At 48.1% G+C, this 13,031-nt stretch overlaps 1 protein-coding gene and 1 non-coding gene across 3 annotated transcripts in view; both read left to right on the forward strand.

Moving 5' to 3' along the window:
• Positions 1–13,031, forward strand: part of TRPC5 (transient receptor potential cation channel subfamily C member 5) — a 233,319-nt gene that overhangs the window by 141,305 nt on the left and 78,983 nt on the right. For both annotated transcript variants that reach the window (XM_038747920.1, XM_038747919.1), the window contains one exon: positions 1,183–1,704. In XM_038747920.1, coding sequence (XP_038603848.1) covers positions 1,183–1,704 — 522 coding nt within the window. The remainder of the gene's footprint in view (positions 1–1,182; positions 1,705–13,031) is intronic.
• Positions 8,010–8,149, forward strand: LOC119930215. Its single transcript, XR_005451703.1, has one exon. It is a non-coding gene; the product is annotated as a small nucleolar RNA SNORA7 (small nucleolar RNA).

Below are 13,031 nucleotides of genomic sequence, written 5' to 3' on the forward strand. Positions count from 1 at the left end.
ACTATTGACTGACTAATCTGGGTTCTCTTCCCACTCCACCACTTGTCTGCCGTGTGACCTCTAGACTGTAAGCTCATCCCGAGCAGGAAAGGTGTCTACCAACTCTGTTATTTTGTACTCTCCCAAGCGCTCATTACACTGCTCTGCACATAGCACTCAATAAATACCATTGATCGATTGATTGAGTGGCCTTGGGCAGGTCTCTTTGCTTCTTTGTTCCTCAGTTACCTCTTCTGTAAATAGGGATGGAGACTGTGAGTGTGCAACCTGATTAGCTTGTGTCTACCCCAGCACTTAGTACAGTGCCTGGTACATAATTAGCGCTTCATTCCGTATTAAAAAAAAAGGCAGAGGGGTGACTTTGAGAGATTCCTGCTTGGAATCAATCAATTAATGGTATTTATTGAGCACTTACTGTGTGCAGAGCACTGTTCTAAGTACTTGGGAGAGTACAATACAACAGAATTAGCAGATATGTTCCCTGCCTAAAATGAGCTTACAGACTAGAGGGGAAGAGAGACATTAATGTGAATAAAAAAGTCATTTATAATAAAAAAATTTAAGGAAGTGTACATAAGTGATGTGGGGGTGGATTGAATATCAAATGCCTTCAATGTCTCATTAAGGCATGGTTGTATTGTCAGCCAATACAATACGAGAGAAGCGGTGTGGCTCAGTGGAAAGAACCCAGGCTTGGGAGTCAGAGGTCATGGGTTCTATTCTCGACTCCACCACATGTCTGCTGTGTGACCTTGGGCAAGTCACTTAACTTCTCTGAGCCTCAGTTCCCTCATCTGTAAAATGGGAATTAAGACTGTGAGCCCCATGTGGGACAACCTGCTCACCTTGTATCCTCCCCAGTGCTTAGAACAGTGCTTTGCACATGGTAAGTGCTTAACAAATGCCATTATTATTATTATCATTAATAATAATAATTGTAATTATATTATTCCATTAATATTATTATTATCAATAATTGTAATTATTGAGTGCTTACTGTGTGCAGAACACTATACTAAGGGCTCGGGAGAGTACAATATAACAATAAACAGACACATTCCCTGCCCACAATGAGCTTACAGTCTAGAAGGAGAGCCCGACATTAATATGAATAAATAAATAAATAGATTAATGAATTAATATGGTCTCGCTTTTTTCTCCCACTGTCACCGTCCCGCCCAGGTGCCCACCCTGATGATGGACACGCAGTTCTCCGAGTTCACCCCGGACATCACTCCCATCATGCTGGCCGCCCACACCAACAACTACGAGATCATCAAGCTCCTGGTGCAGAGGCGGGTGACCATCCCTCGGCCCCACCAGATCCGCTGCAATTGTGTGGAGTGTGTGTCCAGCTCGGAGGTGGACAGCCTGCGCCACTCCCGCTCCCGGCTGAACATCTACAAGGCCCTGGCCAGCCCGTCGCTCATCGCCTTATCGAGCGAGGACCCGATCCTGACGGCCTTCCGCCTCGGCTGGGAGCTCAAGGAGCTCAGCAAGGTGGAGAACGAGTTCAAGGCTGAGTACGAGGAGCTGTCTCAGCAGTGCAAACGTTTCGCCAAGGACCTGCTGGACCAGGCCCGCAGCTCCCGGGAACTGGAGATTATCCTGAACCACCGGGATGACCAGAGCGAGGAGCTCGACCCCCAGAAGTGCCACGATCTTGCCAAGCTAAAGGTAGCAATAAAGTATCACCAGAAAGAGGTAAGCCATGCACTTCCCCGGCAAGGGGTGTGAGGTTGGGCGAGGTTGGGGAAAGGGGGCATTGCTTGGTCCCCTGATGAACTTGGCTTTCACTGAGCAGGGAAGTCTCTTGCCCAGCGATAGACTGGTTTCATTCACCAGAACTCCGGATGATCTGAAATCCGGGGCAGCCCAGAGAGCAGAGTATCTCCACTCTCATCTTGGGGTCCTCGCTACAGATGTGGATGTTGGGTGTCCTCTTGTCACCAGAGAGTGGCTGTTTTGGGGGTCACCTGGGCCAGGTCCTGGCCTAGACATCCCTTGAGCGTTTCCCCAGCAGAGTCCCACAGAGGCCGGACGGCCAATGTTGGTGGACTCCCAAGGTTCCCGTGGCCTCGTGACTGCCTCGCGACTAGTGTCACGGTGCGGATGTTACCAGTTTGTCGGTGCTGTATTCCAGATTTGTTGCCAATGATTATTGTAGAGTTGGTGGCAGTGTGCTCGGTTCCAGGTGTCCTTCCTCAGGGAGGATGGTTAGGGACGGTTTCTCTTGGTCTGTTGGCCAGGGAAGCCAGGGGTCAGTAATCTACCATGTCATTGACTGTTGCCCAAGAAAGCACAGATTTCCAGTTTTTGGTGGTCCTTTCCAGTCCTTGGAATTTTTCCACCCTGCCTCCATGGCTCCCAGACTAGTATTCCCAGTTGGCATCCCAGCTGGTTGGAGGGCGGATGCTGATCCCTGATTAACCCGAGCCAGCGTGACAGTCCAGGGAACCCCCATCCCCCTACTGCTGGGATGAGCAGAGAAGCAGTGTGGCTCAGTGACAAGAGCCCGGGCTTGGAAGTCCAAGGTCATGGGTTCTAATCCCAGCTCCGCCACTTGTCAGCTGTGTGACTTTGAGCCAGTCACTTCACTTCTCTGGGCCTCAGTTCCTTTATCTGGAAAATAGGGATGAAGACTGTGAGCCCCACGTGGGACAACCTGATCACCTTGTATCCTCCCCAGCACTTAGAACAGTGCTTGACACACAGTAAGCGCTTAAGAAATACCAATATTATTGTTATTATTATCATTATTATTATCACAGAGGAGAAGGGCCAGAGGGGAAAACCTGCTGGGTTTTCCAATGGCCTGGAGTTGGCTTCAGAAGTTTCCTGGTTTCCCCTCAAATTTGTGGGCTCGGGCCCTGGGAACCCAACACAAATATCCTGGACACCACTCCACGTGGGAGATGACCTCCCAGGGAAGAATCCGGGTGTCTAACTCTGGCCAAAATCCCGGCCCCAATCGGCCGAGGGTCTGAGCTCCTTTATGGGCCAGGAACGTGGCGTGTGGTTATTCTGAACTCCTCAACCACCTAGTACAGTGCCTCACACCAAGAAGGCACTGAGTAAACGCTGCCACGACTACTAGTGATGCTCAACTGGGGTACACACCCATAAGTCAGTCAGTTGTATTTATTGAGTGCTTCCTGTGTGCAAGGGCACTGTACACATAGCTCCTCCAAGGACACATCTCTCCCAGAACTCCTCACCTCCATCTGCAGTCGTTCTGGTAGTGTATCCACAGAGTTTTTGGTTAAAATATGGAAGTGGTTTACCACTGCCTCGTTCTGCGCAGTAAACCCAAGTCTCCACCCTGTACTCTCCTCCCATGCCACTGCTGCCCAGCACAGGGAAGTTTTGACTTATAGCAGATTGCCTTCCACTCACTAGCCACTGCCCAAGATAGGAATGGATGTGCCTCCGCTTGACTCTCCCTCCCATAGCTGAGACTGGTAGAGTACTGGAAACTCTCCAGGGGCGGTCCCGAGAGGGGAACTTGGGAGAGTGCAATATAGCAATATAACAGACACATCACCTACCCACAGTGAGCAGTCTAGAGGGGGAGACAGACATTAATAGAAATAAGTAAGTTGGCAGGTTTGTACAGAAGTGCTGTGGGGCTGGGAGGGGGGATGAGTAGAGGGAGGAAATCAGGGCGACGCAGAAGGGAGAGGAAGAAAAGAATAAGAAGGCTATGCCACTCCACCCCCATAACGTGGGCCTCAGTTTCCTTGATAGGGAAAAGTCTGGGCCCTGATTCCATTTGCAGGGTGATGTGAGTTCTCAAGGGTCCTCTTCCTCTCACCCCTCACCTGAGGAAGTAAAGTGACTTGCCCAAGGTCACACAGCGGGCAGGTGGCGGAGCTGGGATTAGAACCCCGATCCTTCTGACTCCTGGCCCATGCTGTATCCACTGGGCCACGCTGATTGAGGACCACCTCCTGAGCAGTTATCCGAGGACAGACAAAAAGAAATGGGTCTGAAGAGGGGAAAATGTAATTTGATCAGCTTTCTGACTTCCAAGAAGACTTTACCCAGTAATAGACTACCCTGAAGCACCGTGGTCTAGGCGAAAGAGCACGGGCCCGGGAATCAAAGGATTTAGGTTTTAATCCCGGCTCCGCCACTTACCCGCTGTTTGAAGTTGGCCTCAATTCCCCCATTTGCAAAATGGGGTTTCAATACCTGTTCTTCCTCTGAACAAGACTGAGAGCGCCATGTGAGCCGTGATTAACTGTATCTACCCCAGCACTTAGAACTGTGCCTGGGACATAGAACTGAATGATACCACAGTTATCATTGTTATTAGACCTGGAGTTCTTTAACAATAATGGGGACCCTTTAATGGCTCAAAGTTGCATAGAGGCAGTAGACTGGCTCAGCTGGCCTCTCGAAATGCCTAAGTGAACCTGAACCAGGGACATGGATGTTTTTCTGGGGGCTTCTAGCCCGACTGGATGGGGAGTCAGCCAGCAGTGAGCAGTGGCGGCGATTCCAGGCTTGCAGAACGCTTCCTGAATATGCCATGTGAGCCCCACCCTGGGAGATCATCTCCCAGCTGGAATGGTGTTGAGGTTACTCCTGTCGGGTCCATGGGGCCCAAGCCCACAGTTTATGGTGGGAAAAGATCCCTTCCTTGTTCAGGGGCAACCCACCACCGCCACCTTCTCCTTTTTCTTCTCTTCTTTTTTCTGCTCCTCCTTTTTCTCTTCCTCCTTCTTCTCCTCCTTCTTTTTCTCCTCCTCCTCCTCTTTTTTCCTGGACCCCAGGACCCAGCTTTGAGCCTCTAAGTGCCCCCAGCTTCCCACATTCAGGTGGGGTGCCCCTTTTCCTCCTCATCTTGTAGAGTCCTGCATGATGTCCCCAAGGGTAGATGCCCCAAGGTTGTGGACCCATCCGGCTGCTGGGGGCAGGGAGGGAAAAGAAAGAGCGAAAAGGAATATCCTAAATTCTCCCCTTTCCTTCCTACCATCTCTCCCCTCCCTGCTCCTCCCCTCTTTTTCATTTTTCTTTTCTTCTACCCTCCTTTTATTATTATTATTATAGTACAATAGTACTTACGTGCTGACTGTACTACGAACTGGGGCAGATACAAGATAATCCAGTTGGTCACAGTTCCTGCTCACATGGGCTCACAGTCCTAATCCCCATTTTACAGATGAGGGACAGGAGGCACAGAAAAGTGAAGTGATTTGCCCAAGTTCACTCAGCAGACAGTGGCAGAACCCAGGCCCCTCTAAGTCCCAAGCCCATGCTCTATCCACTACACCAAACCACCTCTCAATTCAATTCAAATGCCTGTTTGCTAACATAGGCAAACAGTGCTGTAAAGCAGTCTTCAGAAGGTCACCATTCAAACCTTGGAATGTAGGTCTCCTGGTGTGCTATTTTTTTATTTAAAAAAATGTTTATGGTCGCAGGTGCTGTTCCTGAAAGCGAGGGGCTAGAGAATTTCTTCGTACTAAAACATCAGTGTTCCTCCACTTGCAATCGAACTGCAGTCGGGATTCGTGGTAGCCATTAGCAAATTCACAGAACCGAATTTGCCGTTAAAGAGACATTAGTAAAAGAGGGGGCAGCACCTAGATCAGTCCCAAGCTGAGATTGAATGAGTCAAGCCTAATCCACGATGAAATCGGAGGTTGGGGGGGGGTTGGAAAATGCTTGACAAAGGCTTACATAATGGCAGCGTGCACAGATGCTGAGCTGTGGAAATGCTGGCAGACTGTGGCGTTAAAAGACCCCTCTCTAAGCGCGCAAGCTCACACTGGGACCCTGGAGTTTTGCCAGTGACTCCAGAAACCTTTCAGCTCTTCCGTCGATCTCTGTAAATCATACGTTTTATGTGTTCCTGTCTTTTGGGTTGTTCGAGGCCTTTTATTTTCAGGGTGCGCAATACAGTCGTTGCATGCAACTTTAAACTTTAAGAACGCCTGACGTGCCGAAGATAAAAAAGAAATCGTAGATGGCATTTCAAGGCAAAATGCATAAAGTTTTATGGCAGTCTAAATATATTTCTTCTCATGGCTGTTATTGACTTCAGTTTAGTTAACTAGGGCTCCTTCTCTTATACTGTTTGCTAATGTATGGCGGGGGGAGACTGGTCGCCATGTAAAAAATCTGGTACTTTAGCTTCAGCACTTCCTACATGTGACCTTAACTTCTCTGTGCCTCAGTGACCTCATCTGTAAAATGGGGATTAAGACTGTGAGCCCCATGCTGGAAGAGGGCTGCATCCAACCCGATTAGCTTGTATCTATCCCTGCCTGGCACAGAGTAAGCACTTAGCAAATACCATTATTTTAATGTGTATGTATATAATTAAAATTATATATTATAAATGATTTATATTATTATCTGCCTCCCCCTCCAGACTCTAAGATCATTATGGATGGGGAACATGTTTGATAATTATGTAGTATTGAACTCTCCCAAGTGCTTAGTACAGTGCTCTGCACATAGTAAGCCCTCAATAAACACCATTGAATGATTGATTGGCAGATTTCAGCACTAGGAGGTTTGACCTGGGGCTATCATCCAATTTATAATAATAATGATAATAGTGGTATTTGGTAAGATCTCCCAAGTGCTTAGTACAGTGCTCTGCACACAGTAAGTGCTCAATAAATACGATTGAATGAATGAATTATGTGCCAGGTACTGAGGTAGATACAAGCTAATCAGGTTAGACATAGTCCCTGCCCCGCATGGGGCTCACTGTCTTAGTCCCCATTTTACAGATGAGGTCACTGAGTCACAGAGAAGCAAAATGACTTGCCCAAGGTCACAAAGCAGACAAATGGTGGATCCAGGATTAGAACCCAGGGCCTTCTGATTCCCAGGCCCGTGCTCTATCCACTGGGCTACACTGCTGCTCTAAATAAGTTCCTCTCCACAAAAGGCGTTGTGAAATACACAAGTAAAAATGGTTTGCGATTTTAAGAGATCAGGCTTTCTGTCAGAAGGAGGCAGGGCCACTGGAATCTTGGAGCAGCATCAGGGAGGGGCTGGGCAATCCCTCCTGCTCAGCCACCACTCTTGCTAATAATAATGACAACTACTGTACTTGTCAAGCACTTACTATGTTCCAAGCCCTGGGGAAGATAGGAGAACAGAGATCTCATCCCCACTTTACAAATGAAGAAACTGAGGCCCCGAGAATGACTTGCCCAAGATCACCCAGCAGGTCGGTGGCCCTTAACAAATGCCATCATCATTAATTAATTAATTAAGGAGTGGGTCTTCTTAGTCCTCCTTCTTTACTCGCTTGAAAACAAAATGCCTATTAAAGGACCCTAACGAAGCTTTGAAAAATGGTGAGAAATAGGTCCAAAGTTACCCAATTACCCAGTTACCCAATAATTTTTTTTTCTTTCCTTAGGGTATTTGTTAAGCCCTTAATGTGTGCCAGACAGTATACTAAGCGCGGGGGTAGATAAAAGCTAATCAGGTTGGACACAGTCCATGTCCCACATGGGGCTCACAGACTTTATCCCCATTTTACAGAAGAGGGAACTGAGGCACAGAGAAGTCAAGTGACTTGCCAAGGGTCACACAGCAGACCAGAGGCCAAGCCAGGATTAGAACCCCGGTCCTCTTGACTCCCGGGTCTGTGCTCTATGTACTAGACCATACTGCTTTTCCAGAGTTTTTCAGGAACATTTAATATTGATTTAATATTAATATTGACACTCCCCCCTTGGGTGTGTGTCAGGCCATTTCATGTCCCCCTCTAGACCGTTAGCTCTCTCTAGGCTGTAAACTCATTGTAGTCAGGGAATGTGTCAGTTCATTGTTATAGTATACTCTCCCTAGTGCTTAGTAAACTGCTCTGCACACAGTAAGTGCTCAATAAATGAGATTGATCCAAAGAACCTGTAAGGCAGGGACCATTTTTGGAAATTGTCAGCAACCCACAACCACTCCATCTCCCTGGCAGCGCTCACTGTGTTGGAGAGGAACCCGGTTTCTCTATAAAAACTGAACTGTAGAGCCTCTGACCCCTCTCAGGATGGGACCTGGAGAGTTGCCAGTACTCTAACAGTCTCAGCTATGGGAGGGAGAGAGTCAAGCAGAGGCATACCTATTCCGTTCCTAGCTTGGGCAGCGGCTAGCCAGTGGAAGGCAATCTGCTACAAGTCAAAATTCACCTGCACTGGGTAGCAGTGACATAGGAGAGAGTCGAGGGTGGAGACTCAAGTTGACTGCACGGAAGAAGGCAATGGTAAACCACTTCTGTATTTTTACCAAGAAAACTCTATGGATACACTACCAGAACTATGGCAGATGGAGGCGGGGCGCTCTGGGAGAGATGTGTCCATGGAGTCACTGTGGGTCGGAGACGACTTGACAACATAAGACAGCCTCTGAACGTCCTCAGCAAGAGCAAACAGTGAGCAGTGGGTGAGAGTCCACCAGGAAAAGAATGACGACAGGTCAACCTGATCTAATGGAAAGATCCCGGGCCTGGGAGTTGGAAGACCTGCGTTCTCATTCCGGCTCTGTCAGTCTCCTTCTGCGTGACCTCAAGCAAGTCACTTCACTTCTCTGTGCCTCAGTTTCCTCATCTATCGAATGTGAACTCAGTACCTGTTCTCCTTCCTTCTTTGACCATGAGCCCCCTGTAGGACATGGATTGTGTCTGACCTGATTGACTTGTATATATCACAGCACTTAGAATAGTAGTTGGCATATAGTAAGCAAGTAACAAGTACCATAATAACAATAATCAAAACAGCGCCCCATCTCTTACATCCCGACCTTTATAGGAGACCTAGTTTTGTAGGAGGCCTAATGGCCTTAGAGATTTGTGTCCGCCTCAGGCTGAGACTAAAAATTTGCGGGCTGGGCACACCCCCAAAACCAGCTCTAGACCCCGGTTTGTTCATTCATTCAGTTGTATTTATTGAGCGCTTACTGTGTGCAGAGCACTGTACTCAGCGCTTGGGATCCTGTGTTCCAGCTGCGATCGCCACGACCATCACTGGGATCTGCCCTAATCCGGATCACAACTCTGGCACAGGCCCAGAACTCACCTAGCCTCAGGGCCAGGTAGCTTTTCCCCTGTAGTCGGCTTCCCTGAGTTGTTAAACCCCGCTGTCCTCCCCATTTCCGGAGTCTAGATCCCAACAGCAGGCCCGGATCAACATTCAGGTCGATTTCTGGCCTCTGATTGCTGCCTCCACCTATCTCCCCGATAGCGATACCATCAGAAGGCCCAAGAACTCCAGTCCAACGCCACGAGGTGTAGTTTTCTTCCCGGCAGGAACCGTGGACCGGATATTTGGGACTGTAAGACAGAGGAAGGGAAAGGAATCACATTCTTTGGGGTTTGTGTTGACATTTGACAAACTCCTAGGAACTGGCCAATGTAAATTAGTTCATCTCCCCTGGGGAGTCGAGTCAGTTTGTGCAGGGGAGATTGAAATGGGCTTTTGGTGAAGCTGGTTACGTATTTCTTGCGTGCAAACCCTGAAATAAGCCATGCTGAGGCACCCCAGGCCTACCGTGTCCCAGAGACTGCTATCAGTCGGGTGCATTGCTGTCACTGAAACCCCCCGCTCCCCAGCTCCCCAAAAAGGCCAACACACAAAAACCTCAAGCCAACAGGAGCCTGCATTGGTGAATGGAATGGGCCAAATCACCTAGGTTTGCCTGCCCACGCCTGCCTCGGAAAGAAACCTTTTGGCTGCCTGTGATTTCCCAAAGCACCTGCTTCCCTGAGCCAAAGATTTAAGCTCCTTAAGAACAATAGAATTTACACTCCTTAAAAGCAGAAGACCCTTTGCTCTCAAAAACTGTGTGCAAACGTGACATTTGCCCTTGATATGATTTGACATTTAAATTCCCCATGAACCGGTTTTAATTTATCAAGAGGGAAGGGGAGACTTACATTTCGGCAGCGCTCAGCCCTTTCCCGCCTCGGAGAGAACAAAGGACGGGACGCAAAGACGTCTCAAATGGCGGAATCCAGCTCTCGCCTGCCTGGGATTGTTTAAACCTCCGCCGAGAGGGAGGATGGGACATTTAAAGGGAAAAGAGTCCACCAGAGCCCATTTGTCCTAAAGCCACGAGACGAAGCCGGAGAAGATGACGTCCGACTGTTTCTCGTGTTGGACAGGAAGTTCCAAAAAGATGCTTCCCACATGGGAAACAGTGGAGTCTCAACTGTTGCAGGACCTCAGTTACCAGCGAACAGCTCCAAGCAACCTGTAGTATCTAGTTATATGCTGGGCATTTTACTAAGCGCTGTGGTAGAGACAAGCTATAGTCCGTGTCCTACGTGGGACTCACAGTCTTAATCCCCATTTTATAGATGAGGTAAAATGAGGATTTTGCAGGTGAGGGGAGGACAGGATGAGCAACAAACTAAGGTACAAATGGATTTGGAGAATCTGATCGTCAGTCAGGTCTCGATGGTCCACAGGTGAATGATTCGCCTTGAGGATCATTTCCAGTGCCCTGGTCTTCTCTTTTTTCTTTTCAACCCTCTCTTCCTCCAAGTCATATTTATTGATTGCTTACCGTGTGCAGAGCACTGAACTAAGCACTTGGGCGAGTGTAGTATAACCATAAACAGACATAATATCTGCCCACAATGAGCTTACAGTCCAAGAACACTGCATTCTCACTGACGTTCCCATATAGAGAGGAATCCAGTCCTTTGGGCTGTGTACTTAGATTTGATGAGCTCCTCAGCACAGGGCAAGCCCTGGAGCCAGCCAGCAGGATGGGAAACGGGGGAATGTGTGCATGCTTGAAGGCAGAGGGGAAGGAGCCATTAGGGATTGAGCCATATAGGGTGGTAGACAGGGTGGGAGAAGAGTGGGCCCACATATATTTATACATGGACATATTTACTATTCTATTCTGCTTATACTATTCTACTATACTATTCAATTTATTTTGTTAATGATGTGCATATAGCTTTAATTCTATTTGTTCTGACAATTTTGACACCTGTCTCCATGTTTTGTTTTGTTGTCTGTCTCCCCCTTCCAGACTGTGAGCCCGTTGTTTGGTAGGGACCGTCTCTGTATGTTGCCGACTTGTACTTCCCAAGTGCTTAGTACAGTGCTCTGCACACAGATTGAATGAATGAATATATTAAAAAGGTAACATATGTTATCTGGGATCGGAGTCCTGCGGGGAGTGGGGAGAAGGTTTAAGCATTTGGGATATAATAATGATACAACAATAATAATAGTAACACTTGTTAAGCACTTACTATGTGCCAAGCACTGTTCTAAGTGTTGGGATAGATACAGGTTAATCAGGTTGGACACAGTCCCCTGTCCCACATGGGGTTCACAGTCTTAATCCCCCTTTTACAGATGAGGTAACTGAGTCACAGAGTGATAATAGTAATAATAATGATGGGATTTGTTAAGCACTTACTATGTGCAAAGCACCGTTCTAAGCTCTGGGGATACAAGGTGACCAGGTTGCCCCAGGTGGGGCTCACATCTTAATCCCCATTTTACAGAAGCTAAGTGACTTGTCCAAGGTCACACAGCTGACGGTTGGCAGAGCTGGGATTTGAACGCATGACCTCTGACTCCTAAAGCCTGTGCTCTTTCCACTGAGCCACATGACTTGCCCAAGGTCGCAGAGCAGACATGTGGTGGGCCCAGGATTAGAACCCATGGCCTTCTGACCCCCAGGCCCGTGCTCTATCCAGTAAGCCACACTGCTTCTCTCTTCTTGAGCGATGGCCCAGAAGGTGGAGGAGTCGATGAGGGGCTTAGAGGGAGCCCCACTTTGGAAAAACTTGCTGAAGTCTTTCATCTGTCTTAACTGCCATAACAACATCCGTTTGGGATTTTTCTCGAATGCTATTTGTTAAGCCCTCACTATGTGTCAAGTGCTCTTCTAAGCACTGGGGTAGATACATGTGAATTAGATTGGACACAGTCCCTGTCCTGCCTGGGGTTCAAAGTCTAAGTAAGGAGAACTTACTAAGTAAGTAGAACTGAGGCACAGAGAAGTGAAGTCACTTCATCATCATCATCATCAATCATATTTATTGAGCGCTTACTATGTGCAGAGCACTGTACTAAGCGCTTGGGAAGTACAAATTGGCAACAATTTGGGAAATGACTCGTTCTCGTGGCCTCGTTCTCGCCTGTCCCGCCATCGACCCCCGGCCCACGTCATCCCCCGGGCCTGGAATGCCCTCCCTCTGCCCATCCGCCAAGCTAGCTCACTTCCTCCCTTCAAGGCCCTACTGCGAGCTCACCTCCTCCAGGAGGCCTTTCCAGACTGAGCCCCTTCCTTCCTCTCCCCCTCGTCCCCGTCTCCATCCCCCCATCTTACCTCCTTCCCTTCCCCACAGCACCTGTATATATTTATATATGTTTGTACATATTTATTACTCTATTTATCTTGTACATATCTATTCTATTTATTTTATTTTGTTAGTATATTTGGTTTTGTTCTCTGTCTCCCCCTTCTAGACGGTGAGCCCACTGTTGGGTAGGGACTGTCTCTATGTGTTGCCGACTTGTACTTCCCAAGCGCTTAGTACATTGCTCTGCACACAGTAAGCGCTCAATAAATACGATTGATTGATTAATTGCCCAAGGCCACCCAGCAAGCATTTGGCAGAGCCAGGATCTCAGGCCTGGGCTTTTTCTCCTAGGCCGTACACACACACACCCCGAAATTGAGAAGCAGTACAACCCATGAGCATCCTATCACAAGATGGCTGCAGTTCCTAACAGAGCGCGCTTCAAAGTTTCCTGGGAATTTCCTCCTACCTATTGCCATTCCCAAATCATAATCTCCCAAAGCGGGAAAAAAAGTTCGAATTGGCCAGACTGGGGCTAGAATCAGCTACTTGTTTCCCCCCACCTAGCCCTGCTCCCACCTCTGCCTCCTCCCCTCTTCCCCTCCTTCTCTTTTTTTTCCACCTCCTCCTTCTCTTTTTCCTCCTCTCCCTCCTCCTTTTTTTTAACAGTATTTATTAAGCGCTTCTTATGTGCCACAAACTGTTCTAAGTGCTGAGAAAGATACAGGGTAAT

Source organism: Tachyglossus aculeatus, chromosome 6, assembly GCF_015852505.1.
Source record: "Tachyglossus aculeatus isolate mTacAcu1 chromosome 6, mTacAcu1.pri, whole genome shotgun sequence".
NCBI classification, from domain to species: Eukaryota; Metazoa; Chordata; class Mammalia; order Monotremata; family Tachyglossidae; genus Tachyglossus; species Tachyglossus aculeatus.